The sequence below is a fragment of the Lontra canadensis genome, unplaced genomic scaffold (genome assembly GCF_010015895.1).
Source record: "Lontra canadensis isolate GAN:19392208 unplaced genomic scaffold, GSC_riverotter_1.0 scaffold2, whole genome shotgun sequence".
Lineage (NCBI taxonomy): Eukaryota > Metazoa > Chordata > Mammalia > Carnivora > Mustelidae > Lontra > Lontra canadensis.
This window is the reverse complement of record NW_022630996.1, coordinates 9,232,410-9,254,689: the sequence shown is the minus strand read 5'-3', so window position 1 is coordinate 9,254,689 and position 22,280 is coordinate 9,232,410. Positions and strand designations below refer to the sequence as shown.

At 43.9% G+C, this 22,280-nt stretch overlaps 1 protein-coding gene and 1 long non-coding RNA gene across 3 annotated transcripts in view; one reads left to right on the top strand and one right to left on the bottom strand.

The window, feature by feature from the left end:
- Positions 1-1,042: 1,042 nt before the first annotated feature.
- PTN (pleiotrophin) overlaps positions 1,043-22,280 on the bottom strand; it is a 100,708-nt gene continuing 79,470 nt past the window's right edge. Inside the window, exon 5 of one of the 2 annotated variants that reach the window (XM_032868464.1) lies at positions 1,043-1,813. In XM_032868464.1, coding sequence (XP_032724355.1) covers positions 1,758-1,813 — 56 coding nt within the window. In that variant the 3' untranslated portion in view covers positions 1,043-1,757. The remainder of the gene's footprint in view (positions 1,814-22,280) is intronic. The other variant, XM_032868462.1, reaches the window with a different exon arrangement.
- LOC116874039 lies at positions 2,520-9,096 on the top strand. Its single transcript, XR_004383922.1, has 3 exons — positions 2,520-2,676; positions 7,719-7,823; positions 8,901-9,096. It is a non-coding gene; the product is annotated as an uncharacterized LOC116874039 (long non-coding RNA).

The window sequence follows — 22,280 nt, the reverse complement described above, 5'->3', positions numbered from 1 at the left end:
GTTTGTAATGATTTTATGGCTCGCCCAAGATATGCTGAAACCATTATTTCTGAAAGTGGACTTGGAGTTCTCTTGGTAGATAGGTGTTTTGTTTATCGAGTCTTACCACTTTAAAATTAGCAGTGGCTTTTTCAAGCGTAATACTAGCTAATCTCAGCCGATTTCTGAGGTGTTATTTCTCTAATAGAAGCATTGACTTGTTTATTTAGAGATTGTACTTGGAACCCAGCAGATAAGGGAGTTGTACAGACAGTCCTCGGTAGATATCTTGGTACATGTGATAGATAATAGAGTCGGAATTGTTAGCCTACAGAAGCCAAGTACAAACTACTATTTTGCATGTGTTACTCTGTTCTTATATTGGATAAATCTGAGCTTGCATAATCGAAATCAGGAAGAGTGTTTTCCTGGTCCATTAAACTCTGGGTTACTTTGGGACTTTTGTTCAATTCTATAACACTAAATATTGATAGTTAAAAATGCAGAGATGTATGGGGCACCTGGGTGGCTCAGTGGGCTAAGCCTCTGCCTTCGGCTCAGGTCATGATCTCAGGGTCCTGGGATCAAGCCCCGCATCGGGCTCTCTGCTCAGCGGGGAGCCTGCTTCCCCCTCTCTCTCTGCCTCTCTGCCTACTTGTGATCTCTCTCTCTCTGTTAAATAAACAAAATCTTAAAAAAAAAAATACAGGGGCGCCTGGGTGGCTCAGTGGGTTAAGCCTCTGCCTTCAGCTCAGGTCACGATCTCAGGGTCCTGGGATGAAGCCCCGCATCGGGCTCTCTGCTCAGCAGGGAGCCTGCTTCCCCCTCTCTGCCTGCCTCTCTGCCTACTTGTGATCTCTCTCTGTCAAATAAATAAAATATTTGAAAAAAAAAATTAAAAAAAAAATACAGAGATGTACATTTACATCTATGCTGTGTATACCTAAACCTTCTATAACATTTGTGCCCAAGAGTGATTTAGTTTGTCTGATAGCAGGTTAATGGGGGAGTGTAGGAGACCATGGAAGAGGGTTGCAATAGCAAATCACTGCACACAAAAGCACCTTTTTTCAGCATCACCTTGATTTATTTTCCTAGTCTTTTTTTTCCTCAGAAGGAAAAATAATTTCATCAGGAAAACAAATGTTCCTGCCGAAGTGAATTTCTTTTAATGCTTTTCTTAAAAAAAGAAAAGAAAAGAAAAAAAAAAAAAGCAACATTGAATTAGGGCTTCCTGTGCCCCCTCCCCCCATTTTGCTAACCAAAGTTTTTTTTTTTTTTTTAATCCATTGGCAGAAAACAAGATATTTTCCTCAGATAGGATGATTATAGTTTATTGCTGTTTTGTTTAGTATGTATGTTTTTCTCAATTGGGAAAAAAAAGTCTAGGTGAAAAAATTAACAAGAAAAGTAGTTTACATGGTCATAACACTTAATTGCTGGCAAAAGAAAAAAAAGTAAAAAAAAAAAAAAATTTAAATGTAAAATACCACATAACTCCAAAAAAACTTACCTCAGTTTTCTACCATGTATCATGTACTATAAGTCAACTTTCTAAATAGGATTACAGTCCTTTATTATAAGCCCCTAGTGGTCCTATGGTATACATTTAAAAAAAAAAACACTACTACAAAATTTTTCTGTTTTTTTGTTTTTGCCTATCGTGTACTTAAGCTATAGATAACTGTTGAATAAAAAGCCTACATAGGTATAAATGCAATAGTTAACTGATCCTGTTTGCTGACGTCCTTTTCGTGTTCCACAGAAGGCAGCACCCATTAGTCCAGCATCTTCTCCTGTTTCTTGCCTTCCTTTTTCTTCTTCTTAGATTCTGCTGTGATGAAAAAGAGAAAAAAAATCATCATGTTAGTAAATAATGGGGGTACTTTTCTTTGACAGTTAACCCTAGAACAATGCTTGGGATTTTCAACCCTCCATGCGGTTGAAAATCTGCATGTAACTTCTTATCCCCTCAAACTTAACTATTAATAGCTTACTATTGCTTGGAACCCTTACTAATAACATACATAGTTCATTAACACATATTTTGTGTATACATTATATACCGTATTCTTACAATAAAGGAAGCTAGAGAAAAAAATGCTATTGATATAGTACTGTATTTATTAAAAAAAAAAAAAATTCACATCTAAGTGGACCCAAGCAGTTCCACCCCTCATTTTTCATGGGCCAACTGTCATCGTCCGGGAATGAAATGATTAGATGGAGGGACAAGGCGCATGTGTGTGTGAACCTGCTTTTGCCAGGAGAGTGCACTAGGAGTGCCTAGTGCAGGCGGGAGGGATACAGCCTTCCTTCATGCGGACACCTGTAGATGCTTGCCATCTTATTGGTTGCTCCCATTTGGTATTTAAAATACTGTCTCAGGGTCCTACTTAGAAAAGAGAAACAGGGCAGACCTCTGTGAGAGAACACACCAGGATACTCACTGCTTGGTGGAGAGGTATAAAAACTCTGCTTAGCCCCCTCACTCCCCATATGCCCTTCCCATGGGGCTGTTAATCAGCACTTTTCCTGCCAATTTCAAAGTGCCTTCTCTCCTGATTTGCTCTTTGCTTATATATTCGCCAGCGATCCGTATCTGAAGGACCAGCTCTGAACCACATGGAGCTTTGACTCCATAGTCTTCTCGCCTTGGATGAAGCAAATGGAATGTCCCAACTTGAGCTAAACTGGGTAAGTAAAACCATGAGGATTTTTTTTTTTTTTTAAAGATTTTAGTTATTTGACACACAGATCTCAAGTAGGCAGAGAGGCAGGCAGAGAGAGAGGGAAACAGGCTCCCCGCTGAGCAGAGAGCCCGATGCGGGGCTCGATCCCAGGACCCTGAGATCATGACCTGAGCCGAAGGCAGAGGCTTTAACCCACTGAGCCACCCAGGCGCCCCAGCCATGAGGATTTAAATCTAAACATCCTGTCCTTTTCCCTTCAATCATCATGCTGTCTCCCTTTTCCTAGGCCGAAGAGAATGCAGTGTGAACAGGGCTTGTCAGGTTGGGCTCCAAAGATGAGACCAGTCAGAATTGCTAGGCTAGCAAGTGAAAGGCTATTGCTAGGTGTTTTTAGGATCCTTCCCCCTTTCTGGCCCACAGTAGTGGTAGAAACAGAGGGGTCAGGTACGGGCTCTGGAGTTGGACTGCTGGCATGTGAGTCCTGGCTCCACCACTAAGCCAAGCTGAGGCTTCCCGAAAGCCAGTCGTGTTATTTGTCTCAGATCTCTCACCTGTGCATGGGCAAACGATTCGTACCACTTTATAGGGTCAATATCCTCATTAAATGAGCTGTAGAAAATTCCCTGAGAACAGACCATGGTTTAACAGCCTGTTCTCAATAAAGGTTAGTCTAGGGGCACCTGGGTGGCTCAGTGGGTTAATCCTCTGCCTTCAGCTCAGGTCATGATCCCAGGGTCCTGGGATCGAGCCCCGCATCGGGCTCTCTGCTCAGCGGGACGCCTGCTTCCTCCTCTCTCTCTGCCTGCCTACTTGTGATCTCTCTGTCAAATAAATAAATAAAATCTTAAAAAAAAAAAATGTTAGTCTATTATCACCCTAATGAAACCTGCTAAGAACAAAAGGCCATTTCTCCATATTATTAATATTCTTCATCATCTCCAAGACACACTGACTGAGCAGGTACCTGAATGTGCTGAGTGACAGAAGAGTACTGGGACAATAATCATGGCAAGCAGGCCCTGTTCACTGGATCACAGGGCCTGTGTCCAAGGCGGACCTAGGGAACGTAATGCCAAACACGTACCTTGTAAAACCCAAGCTTATACCTAGGCACAGCCTGAACCCTTTTTTTTCCCTAATCCTCATCATTTCTTCTGATAAGATTGAAAGCCCATTATTTACTAGGTGAAGTAATATTTCCATACAAAGTAATTGTCCTACGCTCCTTACTCAAGCTTCAAGAGGGCATCACACACAATTACTCCAGGAGTTGCTAACGTCCCGCTAAATTGCTGTTCGCAAGCTTTCACTTTGTTCATGCCCGTCCTTCCCTTTCCACCTAAACCGAAGAGACTTAAACTTTCACTCTGGTTTTGCTTGTCTTTATAAACGTCCCCTCCTTTGGACCCATGAAAGGTAAGATGACCAGAACTTCCAAGTTCAAAGATACCTATAAAGTCAAATTCTGTTTTCTGTTTTATTTCTGAATAGTCAGTGTCTTAACCATTTAATAATTCCCAGTCTTTGGTTGACATTTTAAACCACAGCTGTTTATTAGAAAGGTATCCTCAGAGAATAATCTGGGATGTCAGCTGGAGTATAATTCTAGTCTCTCTGATCTCAAATTCTCCAAATCCCCTACTGGGGAATGCCCATAGTTTAAATTCACTAAATAACAAGTTGCTAAATACCAAGAAATCAACCAATTGCCCATTTAATCTGTACAATGCCAATCAGAAAGTTTTCTTTTTGACACTGCTGGCCAGTCATCTGGGCATTCCTTTGACACACTGGAGACCTTAAGACCACTCTGGGTTCAAATCTAAGTAGAAAGTAGTGGGAAGGATTAAATTCTATTTGCATGAGGTCACTTTGGTTTCTCACATAAAAAAGTATTCAAATTCTGAGAATAAGGAAGAAACTTAGGTTGGTAATATTGCTTCCAAACAAAAGCTTTTTTTTTTTTTTTGGTGACTTATGTACATTTTACAGGCAGACTATATGAATGTTGTCACTACTTGTCTCCGTGGCCTCAAAAACTCAGGAACAGCCTCTCAGGCTTTACCCATTCTACATGAGGGTGTTTTTAAAATATTTTATTTATGTATTTATTTGAGAGAGGGAGAGAGCACAAGCAGGGGAGAAGCAGAGGTAGAGGGAGAAGCAGGCTCCTGGCTGAGCAGGGAGCCCAATGCAGGACTCAGTCCCAGGACCCTGGGATCACGACCTGAGCTGAAGGCAGAGGCTTAATGACTGAGCCACCCAGGCGCCCCTCTACATGAGGGTTTTTAAATAGTATCATCAAATCTACAATCTGCAAAGAACCTAGTCCATCTGCCCTATGTAGGTGCTGAAGAAATGGAGTCCAAAAGAGTATTAGTCATTCCTCAAGGTCCACCTCGATCTGGCTGTAGAATCAAATGAGCGGCCATTCTCTGACCTCCTGCCACAGCTTCCGTTGCTCATCCACCTCTAGTAAATGCAGTTGGTCTTGTTCTGCACGTCTCTTAGCCGTCACTCAGATCCCCTCCCTTGGCTGAGTCTCTACCCTTCTGCCTATCTCAGTTCCTGGAGCACTTTTTCTCCCCTAGTCTTTTCATTCTTTTTCTCCCCTAGTCTTTGGCCTTCAAATCTCCTTTTCATTCCGTCAGGTCTGCACTCCCCCACCACCTCCATCTGGTTAATGCCTCCCATCCTTTAGGTACCAGTGTTGACACCAACTTCTAGTTGGTTCTCTGCTTGGTCTGCGTTAGAAGCCTTCTCTCTGTATCTCTTCTCTCAGAGCACTGACTGTTTGTCCTGTAGTCGCCCCTAAGCATAAACTACGTGAGGGCAGAATCCCGCCCCACTATTCCTTCCCGAGCCGCCAGCACAGGGCCTAGTGCGTGACAGCTGACTGGCAGCTCCTCGGTGAGGTACATGAATCTCTCCCATGACAAGAACTCCTGCCTCACCGGCTCATCATGCCTGACGTGCTTCCTTGAGGTTTCTTTGCTTATTTTCACCTCCGCCAAATGACTGAATTGTGTCAAAAATTGTCTCAGGGTGTCAAAGGAATGCCCAGATAGCCTCAGCCATTATGCACGGCATTCTCTCCTCCCGCTCGTCCTCCTACCCCCTCGGCCTCGCTTAGCCAACATCGGCTCATCCTTGAGACCTTCGTTTCGACTTCAGTTCCTTAAGGAAACCTGCCCAGAACCCCCAAACCAAGCAGGTTCCACCCACAGTCAGACACTTCCATGTGCCTCTCACTGCTCTTAGAAAATTCATCGTTCAATTCTAATTTCATACCTAATTAATCTACGTTTCCCTCTTCCTGTGAGGGCAGAAGACCGTATCTATCATTTACATCGGTGTCTTAGTGCCTGGCACATGATAGGTGCTCATGAAGTATTTGTTGCCTAAAAGTGAAGAAATGAACACGTGGATGGGAAACAGAGTCAATTCATTCGTATTTCTCGAGGAAAGTAAGGAGTGCAGTCAAAATCTTGCAGTATTTCAGTATCTCCTTAAAGCTATTTTATGAAGAAGAAAATTACAAACATACATCCATGAACGCTATCCAGGTTTCTCAACCCTTTAAAGCTCTTGTCTTTAAAATAGAAGACTGAACTAACTCTGTGAGAGAGTTCTGTCCCATCTTAGCAGCCCATCAAGGTTACAGGGAGAGAAATCTGCTATGAGCATGAGGGTTACGAATCGGCTTGGAGCAGGGCTACACCAGCGTAAGCAAGTGTTTTGTTTGTGACACAGTCACACAGCGGCTACTCTGAAAGGTTTTAAGAGCCACTGTGATCGGTATCCTGATGTCAAACAGCCGGACACTGTAGTTCCCAATGCAAAGAGCCAAGACAAGGGAAGGAAGTACACACATGCCGCACATGAAATAACACCCCAGGCTCCATGTCACTCTTCCCCACAGGGGCTGAGGCTGTGAAACTCAAAGGGATGCCAACAGGAAGTGAGCCACTGCGGACATGCGCGCTCAAAGGGCACCTGCCTGAAAAGTGGCTTGTTTTGTGCCCTTGGGTGATCCCTCCTGGGACCTCACTGCATGAACACTCAACGGGGGTGCCCTTGGTGTGTTTTCCTTTCCTAGGTTTATAAAGACTTTCACTCTTTTTTGGCCACTTTTTGAGGTGATGGGGGATAGTAGTCCTTCTTTTCTCCTGATATGTGTGTATTTCATGTTGCTCAGAAAGAAACAGGTTGCTTTGTTCAAGATATATTTGAAAGTGTTCAGAAAGTCCTAAGACTTTCCTTAAGGAGGAACACTCCAGAAAGGATTCGGGTTGCTCACATGGCTATGAGTCACCCGGGGGGCCACCCTGACAGTATTCTATTTAGAAAAATCAAAATTTGGCCAAGGAAAATTCTCATGATGCATAGCTCTTGCTATGCATCATGAGAATTTTTAATTTAAAATTTAACATAGTAATTTAACATAGGGATTAATGAGAGTCATGCTACAGTAAATTTGGAACCTTACATTTTAAAAATTCTGATTAGAAAACAAAATCTTTAAGAAGTAAGTGGCATCAGGGCCTTTGTTTAGTAGGGCAATGAGGAAACCATGAAATTCTGCTCGAATCCTACTAAGAACCAAATCCTCAAAGAATTATTCTAATCCGATCCTTCCTTTTACCAGCTCTGTGATGTTGGGCAAATTGATTATTTTACATCTGTTTTCTATAAACTGAGAATAAGAACACCGAGTCTGTCCTCTGGAGAGGGACATCATGAATATTGTGTGAGCTTACAACCTCTAAAATCCTATTTGACCACCATTGTTCAAGAAACATTCATTTCTTCATTTAGCAAATATTACCCTATATCCACTGTGTACCCGGCCCCGTTCTAGATGCTGGGAGATGATGGCAAACAAGACAAAATTCTGCTTTCGTAGAGTTTATAAGATTTGAAGAGTGCTTGCTGTGAGAGTCTTCCAAAATCATAAAGTACTCTAAAAGTATGTGTTTTTAATTGGAATCATGGGTATGCAGCAGCTGTTTTGATGACCTCAATGTCTATTTCTCTTCTTCCTAGTTTCTCATGGCATCATTGATGCCTACGCTGGAAAAGATACAGTATCCTCGGGAAGAATTAGTTACTAGGGAGAAAAAGAATGTCTACAGGAAATTCAGCCTGAAGGTAAGGAGTTTCTCCTCGCTCTGTTATTTTATTCTTCTTAAAAATATTACTTTGCTGGTTTTAAAAGTAATACGAGCTTATATACAAAGTAAAGAAACAGATATATGTTAACAGAAATCACCCATATTTTCAAAATACAGGCAGAACACTTTCCACCGTGGGTTCTGTTTGTATTTTTTTTTTTTAAGATTTTTATTTATTTATTTGACAGACAGAGATCACAAGTAGGCAGGGAGGCAAGGAGAGAGGGGAGGAAGCAGACTCCCCGATGAGCAGAGAGCCCGACACGGGGCTTGATCCCAGGACCCTGAGATCATGACCTGAGCTGAAGGCAGAGGCTTAACCCACTGAGCCACCCAGGCGCCCCTCTATTTGTATTCTTCAATGACTATATGTAACACATACTTTTAGTAGGACTATATTGACGGTTGATAAAGTATTTTATACTAAAACTTATTTCCATACCACTGCATCTACTTTGAAGCATGCCCACAGAGGATTCCTTTATGGCATCCCGTTCCATATGTCTTGTCACCTTCCCTCTTTTGTTGGTCAGTTAGCTTGTTCTCACTTTTTATTACCACAAATAGGGATGCAATGCACATTCTGTACAAATCACAATATTGTAAAGTGTTGTACAGATTACTGGAAGAGGATCTGCTGGACCAAAGGGTAGGGCCTTCGGAAAGCTCTAGATATGCACTGACAAATTTCTTTCTGGAAAGGCAGTAATCATCGACGTTCCTAGCAGTGACTTCTGTCGGACCCCATCACAGCAAACTTGTTCTCAAAAGGCCAGTAATCAACAGCGTGCATCATCTCTTTTTCATCCAGCACAGGTCCTTTTAGGAACAGGACTGCCATGCAGTTGGTAAGTAAACACCTGTTCCCATTTTCAGGATTCAGGAAATTGGAGAGAAAGTTGGGGGAGTGGATCTTGGAAGAAAGATAACAATATAAAGGTTTTCAGAGAACGCCAGGGAGATAGCATGTCAAGAGTAGAAGAGTTGAGAATTCTGGAATAAGCTTATCTCATTTTCTTAGCAAAACGTCTTGGTTTCATTTGCTTTTTTTCAGAGGGCCTGCCTGTGCCCCCAGAAAGCATGAAAAGGAATTGAGGGATGAAATGGTTGAGTGGAGCCTGGATTTTAACTACCGTGAGTTCAACTCTGTTTGCTATTGACTTCAATGAAGTAGCTTTGGGTCACTAAACCAGTGGCAGGAACTACTTACTGGAATAGAAAAAAGAGATTTGCACCTTCTTACAGGTAGAATTCATATAGGAGGAGGCTATGGACAGTCAGAAACGGTCATGCTAGATCCAGAGAGCAGGAAGGCAAGGCCAGAGGGAGCCATGCCAGAGCCATGGGAACTAGCCTTTGGAGACTCATTCAATAAATCATGAGAACTGGGGCACCTGGGCAGCTCAGTCAGTTAAGCGTCTGCCTTTGGCTCAGGGTCCTGGGATCAAGCCCTGCATCAGAGCCTACTTCTCCCTCTCCTGCCCATTCCTGCTGTCTCTCTCAAATAAATAAAACCTTTATTTATTATTATTTTTAAAATTTTTTTATTTATTTGACAGAGAGAGATCACAAGTAGGCAGAGAGGAAGGAAGAGAGTGAGAGGGAAGCAGGCTCCCCGCTGAGCAGAGAGCCCGATGTGGGGCTTGATCCCAGGACCCTGAGATCATGACCTGAGCTGAAGGCAGAGGCTTTAACCCACTGAGCCACCCAGGCACCCCAATAAAAAGTTTATTTAAAAAAACCATTAGAACTGAGTGAAGGGAAAGGATCATATCACTGTCAGCGTATAGTTACAATGTAGATATGTCCAAAAGGCTGGAAACCACCACCATTCTTTTACTGTTTCATGAACCTATTTAAAGGAACTTGCTTGTGCTTCAGAATTAGCCACCCGCTTACCTGAAAATACCTAATCCCTCATGTCACCTAGCTCTTCCTTAGAACTGGTAATAAGGTTTTTAAATCCCGAGTTACGCCACTCAGCGATCTGCCTAGAATCCGACCAGATACTAGACAGCTCAGCCTCCTTCATTAAATTTCCCAACATTTCAGTTTAAAGTGGGGTAGCATATATTAAGTTGCACAGCACAAAAAGAATTTTCTATTTAAAAATCCAACGTATAATCTTTACATTTTTTTTTTCTTAAATCATTCTCTGATCTGATTAGTCCACTATCTGTGCAATTATTCTGTTATTTCTTCTTCGATTTCTTATTTTGGAATACCACTTGCTTTGTTTCCTCTTGTTGACTCCGTGCGTTTACTTCCAGGATTACATATGGACTGCGTACATCCAAACCGCTCCTCGGTGCTGCCCACACGCGGATACGTGTTCTCTCCCTCACCATCCACCTTTCTTTGCACTCATCAGTTGTGTTGCACAATACCTACCTCTCCCTCTCAACCATCCGTCCTCCTGACCTGTCCTTTCTGTTATTAAGTAGACAGGATGGTGCGTGCTAGAAAGAAGATAGTACACGTCTGTCTAGACCCAGGGTAACCATGTCTGGGCTCTATGGGGAACCTCTGTCTTGCCCCCACTTACTCTGAGAGGTGACTCAGCGTTTAACTGCAGCTCCTCAAAACAGAAAGTTCAACTGTGAAAATGCTGGTGAGTAATACAGATTTAACTGTACTTATTGTGGATTATTTCCTTGATCACACAGAGGAAGCTTAATAAGACACTAAATATGTCAGTTCCGTGCCAAAGCAAGTCACCCAGCAGTGGTAAAGTAACCCCCCTCCCTTCACCCAAGACCCGGCTCTCCAGCCTTTCAGCCACTTTTCCCTCCCATCTCCCCATTCTCCTTTCTTTAAAGGAAGTGGAGACACCTTTTGGCTTCCCCAGCCAATCGCGAAAGGGATTGTTAGGACGCACTTTCTTTATTCAGCAGTCATGAGTGCGTTGGGGCGATGCCCCGATCTGACCTCTGTGTATGGGAGACTGGGAAGACGATCAGCAGCAGGCCTACGGGAACCTCCTGTATTAGCGCCACCGATTCATTGGTGTGGAACAGCTGAACATTTGTGTGGCTTTTCCCTCTGAGTCACAGGAGAAGAGCAGAGAGGAAGAGGATCAGAAGGGCATCATCTGTAAGGCCTTTAATCCCTGGTGTTCTCACTTGTCTACAAGTTACAGAAGGAGAACAACAGCTGTGTGTTGCAGGGGGTGAATTTGATGTTCACGGGCTGAATTTTGTTTTTAAATACTAGCTAAACTGAAGAGAGGCAAACATAACTAATGCAAGGGAAACTGCCTGTGGAAGGCATGCGCTTCTGATGCTTATGCTAGGGTGTGCGCGTGCACGTGCGGTGGGTGTCCCAGTCACTACACGTTGTCACAGCTGCTGGTAGTGACGGCTAGTAGTGACAGGTAGAATGAAGCTCTGACTTCACTCTCGTGTCTTCCAAAGTTAGTGTAAAGAACTCGAGTTAGGCACAGTGGTCTATGTGCGCATGTGTTCACACAGACATAGAAAAACACGGGGCCGGGAACTAACGAGGGGTTTCCTATGTTCAGCAAAAGCATCTGCCCCTCCCTCACTCTGTGCACCACTCTGAAGACCTCACCCTTCTTCACTTCCACCCCCACACAGGAAAGAGATGGTATTTCTGACATGACATGTAAATGTTCAAAAGCTGGTTTCTGCAAGAAGGCAGGCCCAGGGAGAAAAGCTGTCATACAATCAGATCTTATATGTCGGTAGCCTAAACCAGAAATGCAGAGTATTATTAGAGTCAATAATAAGTAGTTCCCACTTAGCATATCATCACTTTCTCTTATTGTATGTGATGTTGAACATTACATGACCGGTGCTACTAGAAAGTCAAATTTTGATTTATGTCAAGGGGAAAAGTTCGAAGTCTAGAATATTTAAAAGTTCGAAGTCTAGAATATTTAAAAGTTCAGTAGGTACAGCTCCATAAATCATTTCTTATTTCCTTCCCCAATGGGTTTTTGTTGTTGTTGTTGTTGTGGTTCCAACTGATTCTATGCATCTTGCTACAGGCTGAATTAGGTTTTCCTCAAAAATTCGTATCAAGTTCCTGACCCTCATACCTTAGAATCTGAATTTCCTGGAGAGGGTCTTTTTAGAGGTAAGTTAAAATGAGGTCATCAGGGTGGGCCCTCACCCCAGAGACTGGTGTCCTTAGAAGAGGGAATTTGAACATAGACATGCACAGAGTGAAAACTATGTGAAGACACAGGGACGAGGCAGCTATCTATGAGCCAAACAAAAAAAGGTCTGAACAGATCCTTCCCTCACAGCCTTCAGACTCAGCCCTGCAGAAACCCTGATCTTGGCCTTCCAGCCCGCACAGCTGTGAGAAGACAGATTTCTGCTGTTGAAGCCACCCAGGCTGAGGTACTGTGTCATCCAAGAGCTAGTGAACCCGTACCCCAGTGAATGACATTTCACACTTTCTTCTTGGTACAAAAATTAATTACAGAAGTGCAAAATAGGTCAGCTGTGACTTACATGTGTCCCCCAGATTTTAAAATATATATCATTTGGGTATGTGACTTTGGCACACAATATAGGATTTGATGTCCCTTAATAGTTTCATGGGTGCCCCCCTCAGTCACCCGTTCACACACCTGCACGCATGTCCTCCAGATTTCCCCACCACCCCATTCCTCTTGCTCCCCCACCCCCCCCACCCAGTGCTCTGTCTCCAGCAGAAGCCCAGGTTAGACTTGAAGAGGTGCCCCCAGACTTCTCTCTCTTCAGAGAGAAGCCCTCACAGCGGCTTAACGTAGTGCTTTTCTGCATCTGGGTAACTATGAATGAAAATAAGATTCAAAAACCTCTCAAAAGCAAATGAATAGGTGAACCCACTGGAAACAGTGCCAGGTCTGAGCAGCAGGACACTGCGAACATTTTACCTGCTTTCGCTCTTTGCATCTCTGATGAGCTCTTCTACAAATTCTGTTTACCCCTCTAGAAAATGTCTTTCAGCTCCCCCCCCACCCCCGCCTTTTGTGCTGAGCAACAGCCAGCCTGCTTTGATTTCCCTGAGGGTTCCCAGAGGCTTTGCATCAGGGCAAAGCTGGCTGGAATCATGGAGAGCGCGCGAAGCGTCACCCCTGGTTACCAGGACAGCAGAGCCTCAGGTCCTCGTGAAGCCCCAGAGTCGCTCCGACCCTCAGAGCACCAAGGTGGCAATCCGAGTCCAGCTCAGCATCCGGCCTGGGAGGCCAACGGTAGCAGGCTACGTTGCACCGTGCTCTGTCGTATTCTACAGGAGTGTCCCCCTCTTTAAAAGACCCCAGCCTGAGAAATGCAGCACTAAAGGTTATTATTTGCTTTAGAGCACTTAGTACACACAGGCTTGAGCCAAAAATGATCTCCCACAGCTCAATGACCCCGAAGACGCATCTGGTAATGATTTAGGATTATCGTAGAAATATAATCCAAAATTCCTAATTTCTTTCAGAATATCCCAAGAGACACCATATGGAGCACTCGGTTTGGGAAGCATGGATATGATGAAAAGAACTCTGGAAAAAGGACTATTCTGAGTTCAAGTTCAAACCTGACCCTCTCTTGAGCTGGGTAACCTGCAAACTGCAACCTTCATGTCCTATTTGTAAAATGGGCACAAAACTCCTTGGGGCTCCTGGGGGGAGTAAGCGAGACGATGCACATTCACAACGTAGTGAGATGCCAGTGGCTTCAAAAATACTCAACAGGAGCCACCTGCATGTGGCTCAGAAATGACGACGCTGCCCCGGCAGGGATTCTCTGTCCGTCTGGAGCCGGGGAACGAATGATGTGCCCTAGGGAGCCAGACAGGACGATGGGGAGGGGTCTTCCCGGATTCTCCGATGGACGGCTGGGTTCATTCATTCCAGTCCGTGCTGTTCATTGAAATCCTCTCGTGGACTAGGGACTACAAAGGGGAACGACGTTCAGGCTTGCGAGAGGCAAAGACACACTCACTATGGAGGGGGAACGAATGAACGTCTTAATCAGAGCAGCCGGTCCTGCAGAAAGGCAGGACCTACCGCCTGGGAAGGGAAGCCGAGCGAGTTGTAACACTGATCTCTTCTCTAGTCCTGGAACAAAACAAAGCCTGTTAGGCCTCAGGGACTTTGAACTGGGCCTTGTTTGAGCAACCAGCAGGGCTAGCTCCTGCTCTGTGTTCAAGACCAAGTTCCGGACTTACTCTCAGAAGAGCTTGCCCCGGTTTCTCTCTCTCCCTTCGCCGCTCTCCTCTCCCCCAACCGCCTTTTCCAAGAGCGCTTCCTCCAATATGGGGTTGTCCTTTTAGTTCTTGTTTTTGTCACTATTATCTACCCCACCCCCCCCAACAATGCCCCCAACTAGAACAGAGCAGTAAGAGGGAAGGAAACTTGCTTCGTATCCCCAGCACCTGCCAAACTGCCCATTCCACTGCAGGCTCTTCACAGAGTTTCTAAATAAATGAATAAATTGGAGACCGTGCCAGAGGGCCGCATGGCTCTCTAACAGCACCTGCCCTCTGCTGCTCCCTCCGCTCTGTGGGTCCACGCAGGGCGGTAGCTGATCCGGTGCCAACTCTAGCACGAGGCCCACCAGGCCCACGTGGTTTCGCTTGCCAAACGAACAAGCTGGATTTCACAGAACAAAATGTATGATGTCTAGAAGGAGAACAGGCGCCAGGATTCTAGGCCCACGGGTGCAGAGAAGCGGGTGTGTAAGCACGCATGGCCATGCCACCAGCCCTCCCCGGGCTGTGGCGGGGCTGGGGCAGAGCACGTGGGCAATGCCAGGAGCAAGGGTCAGGCGAGACGTCAGTCAGGGGACGCTGGAGCCACCTGTCCTGCCGAGGAGTCTGGGTCTGACTCCACTGCTGATGGAAAGCCGCGACAGAAGAGGGAGTGTAGGGCTGGGTCTGAAGTTCATTCTTTCTTGGGTAAGAAACCGGGGTACCTGTATTATCAGCTGTACAACCTCACGCTAAGCGTCTGACTTCTCTGACTCCGTGTCCTCGGATGTAAAGTTAGGAATGATGATAGCAACCATTTCACAGCGCTTTTGTGATTCTTCAAGGACACAGTGTGGACTCAATATGCTAAAATGTCCTCCAAACACACAAGTCTCTCAATAAATATTAATTGTGATGACTCCTGTTGTAATCGCCATAGTTCTTTAGCCCAAAAAGGTACTGAGGGAAACATCCACCTCAAGATTTTCATTTGGAAGGAAGGAAATAGTTTTAAGAATACTGCATGTTTACCAAGCATTTTTACAGTCACTCCATCCTGACAATGATGAGGTAGTCACTGTAGACTTTAGCTTACAGAAGACAAAACTGTTATGCTAATAAGAGATCTTGCTAATATGCTAATAAGAACTAGATCTCCTCACTTCAGCTACAGTGTCATGAATGGGAACTAAAATACAGATGTTGAAAGACAATTTCCACAGCAGAATAAAACCCAAATCAGACCTTAAGACCAAACAGAGCAAGGGCTTCCCTCTGATCAAGAAGGACAAAATTCCGGCCTGATTCCTCAGGCTTCTCTTTCCGGTCAGATACAAGGGCAGCAACCACCAACCTGTTGGGGTCTCGGGGAGAAGGGGAGCCCGTCCCAGGCTGCCCGCCGCCCCTCTCCACACAGCGGAGAGTCTCTCAGCCTAGAAAAACGCATCTACACGCTCATTGCCAAGGGATGGCAGAGCCCAGAGTCTAGAAAGAATTGTTGGCAACTTATTTTATCTTTAAAAGAAGCAACAAATAATATCTGTTGAGCAGGAGAGAACTGAGAATGCTGGGAGCATCACTTTACCGACCCCCTTTCTCATTTATAATCAGCTGCCCAGTGCCATGTCCTGCACACAAGCTGAGTCTTGCACTGAAACAGTGGCCGTCCTTTTGATCTTTAAGGATGGATTGTCTAACCTAAGAGAGGGCTAGGCAACTGCCCAAAAAAAGAGCAGCAAGACGGTAAACCATTGAGAAATAGCTGGGAAGAAGTAAAAGGAATTGGGGTTTTCGGGAGCAGGGGAAAATGTAACAAGGATCTGGTGACAGCAGAGTACGAACGGGTGGACGGGATGGTGCGGGGGGTTGGTGGGGGAGATTAACATGGTTCCCTGGCCCACCTGTAGCACAGACACGCATTCCTGTGCTCCCTCCTCTTCCTGTCCCAGGCAAATTTGGAGGCTCATACAAATGTTACGTATCTTGTTTAAACAGTGACAACTAATAATTTCCATTTCGACCATAACTTAAGATTCTAGAATGTTCTAAGATGATCATTAGGCCACATCTTCTGTAGTCCCTAGGAAACTCTCAGCTCATACAAAGGCCTTCTGCGTGAGCCCCAATCCGGCCTCAGCTCAGACTCTGCACTCCAGTGGTAACCGCCAGAAGCCTGCTTCACTGCGTTGCCCCTGCTCACGCCGTCCAGACCGCCTGCAGGGCCACGGCTCTCCCACAGGGGGGCCATCTTGCCAGCTCCACTTAGCTTGCCTACCTTCTATTCTGCAGTGAGCCCATCCTCCAAGGGGACCGCTGAGAGACACTGTGGCTTAGAGACCTGTTCCTCGCCCTCTGAAGGGTTCTGTGCTCTGGTCATTGATGTAGCACTGTTGGCAGACAGTGGCCCTGGTTCCCACTTTCTTCACTTGTCCACAGCTCAATTATCCTCACTTCTTCTCCCCCCTCAAAACTGAAAAGACCAAAATGACTCAACAACAACAAAAAAAAACCTACCGGTGGTTCCAATAATGAGATCCCTAACTCACTCTGCAGTGGGGGAACTGTCTGATAGGACATTATTGGCAACTTCTCTGAGAAATGTCATCAACGCCTCATCTAGGCAAAAGGAGGGAGGGTTAGGTCCGATGAGGACTTCCATACATTCCAGCCTCCCGCACACTCCGCTGCCGGCTGCTCACTAAATGCCAATTCAAGACACACTCACCTGCTCCTCGGATTTACAGGGAGAGTTTTGAAAGTTAAAGACCCATTTTCCCAGAGTCCCTTGCAGCGGAATTTTATAGGTGACCTCGTTTCTAGCAAGCAGGTACACTTTGAGGTAGAAGTCAGCAACCAGAAAAAAAGGGCCAAATTGGGGGAAATTGGGTATTTTGGCAAGAAGGGAGGCAAAGGTATCTGGTTTCGAGGGGAAAGGTATGGTGTTCAATTCTTAGCATATGTGCTGAACTGTGGGCAATTTTAGCAGCAGGGTTTCTGCATCAGTCACTTTTGGCATGATTAGACATTTCTCTTGGGATCTGTTGCTTTCTGCTGCAGTCCTCCCGGATCCAACTCAAGTCCTCTAGCCCTTCTGGAGAGTCTGTGAGCTATAGAATTCCCCCCGAATAACCCCTTTCTGCTTAACTAGCTAGAGTAGATGTTGCTGCAACTAAAAACCTGGACAGATACAGGATTTTCTTAATTAATTTCCTTAATTAATTAATAACTGTAATTAATACTCTCCATCTCTTTTCCTGAGAAATTATAATCTACAGTGTCCAACGCAATTGCTCGTCAGTATATCCCTGGTAGATTTTAGCAGCAACAAAGCAAATTCCAGTTACAATCCTTCAATCACTGACCTCTCCAGAGCAACCCTGTCCCCATATCCAGGAAAGCTATATTCTAGTTATGTACCTTTCAGTTCTTATGTCTGCGTTAAGTATATCAATATTTTCTCTTCTTCTGAGTATATAATATGGAAGAAGAGGACAAAAACCTCTTCTCGGATTAAGTGGCGTTTCAACAGAGGAGAACCTTTACTAAGAGTTTCCAACTTGATAACTAGTGTTGATGAAATCGTACCAAGGCTAGAGGGTGGAGCTTCTGCAATATCGATGTAACCACAGGATGAACCATTTCTACCCAACGGACTGGAGTGTGGTAAGTTTTAAGGTGATTTTTAACTAAAACAGAGGGATAGTTAGTCATCTCCCAGAGTTTCGGTGCCAAGTCAGGATAAAAAGTGCCCTCTCTCCCCCAAACAAGTCTTTTAAATTTTTGGCCTTATTAGGAATCAAGTCACAGTGATATTCTCCAGCTTTTTCTCAATTTAATGCCGGGTAGTCACAGCCTAACCAACATCTTTATGTTCTACTCTAAAATTTAAAGAGTGCGTTCTCCACACTGAACGTCCCATCATTTGCCTATCAAGCCACTGCCATTTTCCAAAACAAAAGAGGACAGAAATAAAACTGAAAAGGTGTATAAAACAAACATTAAAAAAAAAAAAAAAAAGGCAGACAAAAGACCAGAACCTGATGATGTGTTTGATGAGAAGGTAATGATGGAGGGGTAAAAGGTACTTTCTGGGTATGAGCTCAGGGACTGGGATAAAAGGGCAGAAAATGGCGCTGAAAGAGAAGAAAGCCCGGAACTGATTCTGCTCCTAAGCAACAGGATGGATGTAGATGAATCACTGACGGGTCCCTATCCTCATCTGTTCCCCCAGGGTTACATCAGATGACAGGCAAGTTCCCCAGAAGCTCTACTATTGAATGATTCTAGACATCGAGATTTATCTAACATGGCCAAAGTTTCATGGGTGTATAATACCAAGAGGCAGCATGGTCTTTGGTGTTTGTCTGATCTCGAATCTGAATCACCACTTATAAACTGTGAAGCATTAAATAAGACCCTTTCTGGCCTATGCTTTCTCAAATATAAAGTAAGATAAATACAATTTCATGCCCAGAGTTGCATTGAAGCTGAAATGAGGAGTGCCTATCACATCATAGTGCCTAACTCAAAATTAGTGGGTACCCTACCTCCCTCTTTCCTGAGTTAAAGTAGCAGGAAGCCCTGATGAATTATTCTTTCCTGAAGAAAGGGAAAAAATGATTTGTAATTGCATAACTGTATGAAAATATTACTTAAATGACTTCTTTACCACAGCTTCCACCAGTCTATGATAAATTTCATGTGTGAAACTTTTCTTCTTTTAGCTTATTCAGCACCTACTATGGGCTACTCCTTGTTCTAAGCAAAAGGGATACAGTAAAGAACAGCACAAGTCAGGTCCCTGCCCTCCTGAAACTTATACTCTGGTAGATATCTTCTAGAACAGTTTTTAGAAATAATGTTCTAGAGAGTACAGGCAGTAATTTCTCTGACATCAGTCACAACATTTTTCTAGATGTGTCTCCTGAGGCAATGAAAACAAAAGTGAAAATAAATTACTGGGACTTCACCAAGATAAAAAGATTCTGCCAGTAAGGGAATCAATGAAACTAAAAAAAACTTACTGAATGGCAGAAGAAATTTTTAAATGACATATCCCATGAAGGGTTAGTATCCAAATATATAAAGAACTTACACAACTGAGTGCCCAAAACCCAAATTATCCATAAAAAATGAGAAGACATGAACAGACAGTTCTCCAAAGAAGATATCCAGATGGCCAACAGACACATGAAAAGATGGGCAACATCACTCACCATCAGGAAATGCAAATCAAAACCACAATGAAGTATCACCTCACACCTGACAGAATGGTTAAAATCGAAACCACAAGAAACAAGTAGTGTTGGTGACGATGTGGAAAAAAAGGAGCCCTTACACACTGTTGGTGGGAATGCAAACTGGGACAGCCACTCGGGAAAACAGTACGGAGTTTCCTCAAAGAGTTAAAAGCAGAACTACCCTAAGATTCAGTAATTGCAATACCAGGTAATTACCCCCCAAAATACAAAAACACTAATTCAAAAGCACAAGTACACCCCTATGTTGACTGCAGCCTGATTTACAATAGCCAAATTATGGAAGCAGCCCAAGTGTCCATCGATTGATGAGTGGAGGAAGAAGATGTGGTATAGATACACAACGGAGTATTATTCAGCTATAAAAAATAACGAAATCTTGCCATTTGCAAGGATGCACATGGATATAGAGTACAATGCTAAGCAAATAAGTCAGAGAAAGACAAATACCATAGGGTTTCACCCATATGTGCAATTTAAGAAACAAAACAAAGGGAAGAAAAAGAGGCAAACCAAGAAACAGACTCCTGACTATAGAAAACAAACTGGTCACCAGAGAGGAGGGGAGGGAGGAATGGGGGAAGGGGATTAAGAGCACACTCGTGATGAGTACCGAAGCATATACAGAATTGCTAAATCACTAGATTATTTTCCAGAAACTAATATAACTCTGTATGTTAACTACACTGGAATTAAAATTTAAAAAAAGGAGAGTCACGCTCTAGAAAGTGTCTTCCATTTGGGAGCCACCTTTGCACACCGTGGTGGGCTTTACCTAGTGCTGTGAAATAGAGAACTCACTCAGGCTAATCCCATGTTTAATTCATTATATATCTTCATTTTTGATATAGAAACAAAGGACAGAATGTTTATCTACTTGAAATGTTTTTAACCGCCATTTTTCAAGGTAAAAGCCTGAGCCGAACTTACAACCTTCATTACATATCACCAGATGAGAAAAATGTAAAAAGGTCAATTATCCACTGGTCCAAGTCAAAGAAGAAGGGGTCTTTCTGAATCATGTCCCCACTTCGTTCTATTTATTCCAAACTCTGCAATGATTTCCATATGCACCCAGCCCTACCACCACCCATTGCCTAGTCCCTCTCTCATTCTTTCCTCCTCATTCATTAGGCTGCAGTTTCTCTCACCCACTGGAGAGAACCAGAATGGACTGTGGACTTATGTGTACATGCATGCGTATATGCATGTGTGTGTGTCTAGTCTCTGTGAGTTTCCTACTAGCATCGTAATTCTTGACTCTGGCTGATACTGAAAGCTTTTAAGGAACATCTTAATTTTCAAAGCTACTGAGGCTGAGATAGTTGGTCTGGGTTATGGCCTGGAAACTGGGATTTTTACAAGTTCTCATAGGAAGTTCTAATGTGCAACCCAGGTTGAGAACCACAATGGTCAAGCATGGGGACTTCTTTAATTCCTTTTCTTTTCCATGCTCAATTTATGCTGAATAATTTGGTTCTCTGACTGCCTTAAAAATAAATTAATTTGAAAACTGTGTATCTCTGAGTTCTTCCAGTTTTGGAAATGTGTCACTGGATAGACATGGCTACTAATTTTCATTAGATCTGAGCAGTTGTTTCCAGACAAGTAATACTTATAAAGTGGGCACACACTCATATACTGACCCCAGTCCCACTTCTTACCTTCCAAACACACACTGGAACCGGCACATTTCCATGATCTGGAAAGGGCAGACTGAATCCTAGATGTGCCATCGGCAGGTGTGGCCTGCATCTGGCCACCCCTACCACTGCGGGCAACAGTGTCCAATCCACCAGAGATGGAAGCGCTAGGTCTGTGAAGTTAGACCTCTCTGATGATCAGTAACAAGCCAGCCAATCCTCCTAATTCCTGGAGGATTTTTTTTTTTTTTCCTATTTTCATTTCCCGTGGGCTTCATGTTCAGTTCCTCTGAGTTTCTCCTTATATTTAATCTGGCCAGTATGAGTTTTAGAGCGCAAATATAAGCACAAACCAGGGAGATATTTTAGAGTTCCTGAGACCTGCCATATTATTTGCAAGAGCTGCCTTACCCTGTACCACAGAGTGGATGGCTTCAACAAGAGAAATGTATTTTCTCAGAGTTCTAGAGGCTAGAAGTTTAAGATCAATTGTCAGCAACTGATTTATTCTGAGGTGTGTCCCCTTGGCTTGTAGATGGCCATCTTCTTGCTATGTCTTCACATGGTCTTCCCTCCACATGTATCTGTGTCCTAATCTCCTTTCTTCACATGCCAGTCAAATTGGACTGGGGCCCACTCATATGACTTCGTTCCACTTTAATGAACTCTTTAAAAGTCTTATCTCCAAACACAGTCACATTCTAAGGTACTGAGGGTTAGACCTCGAACATCTGAATGGGGGAGGGGGGAAGGGTACACCATTCAGCCCATAACACCCATGAAATAAGAGTGTAATACCTCCTTGTCTTCCCTCAGCTGGGATCCTATTTCTATGAAACCATAGCCATGATATTTGTTTTTGGTTCCCTTTCTCTGGCATGAGAGCAGAGTGTAACTTTCTGGGAATAAATAGAAAGACAGCTCTACATAATTTGAAAATTTCTCGGTGAATGTACTTAGTAAAAAGCTAACTTAAAAAAAATATATATATATAGAGAGAGAGAGAGACACTGAAAGAAGTGAAGGAAATACAGGACCTATCAATTTTTGCAGTGGACATGGGAAAAATGTAAAAAACAATGTACCTGACTTCATGAAAACTATGTTCGTTGGATAATCTAGGAGAGACCTGATTTTAGATTTTCTGCCTCACGGTCTTCATGAATTTGTTCATACTTGTCAGGATGCAGTCCCAGTTTAGGGCTTGGAATATACAGTCACCACACAGCAACTGTCTTAATTGGCTTATTCTGCTAAGTTGTTTATTTGTGCGAGGAGGCTGTTCCAATCCCCGCCCCCACGGCCCATCTGTCGCAGAGGACTCTAATCTGGACTCGTCAA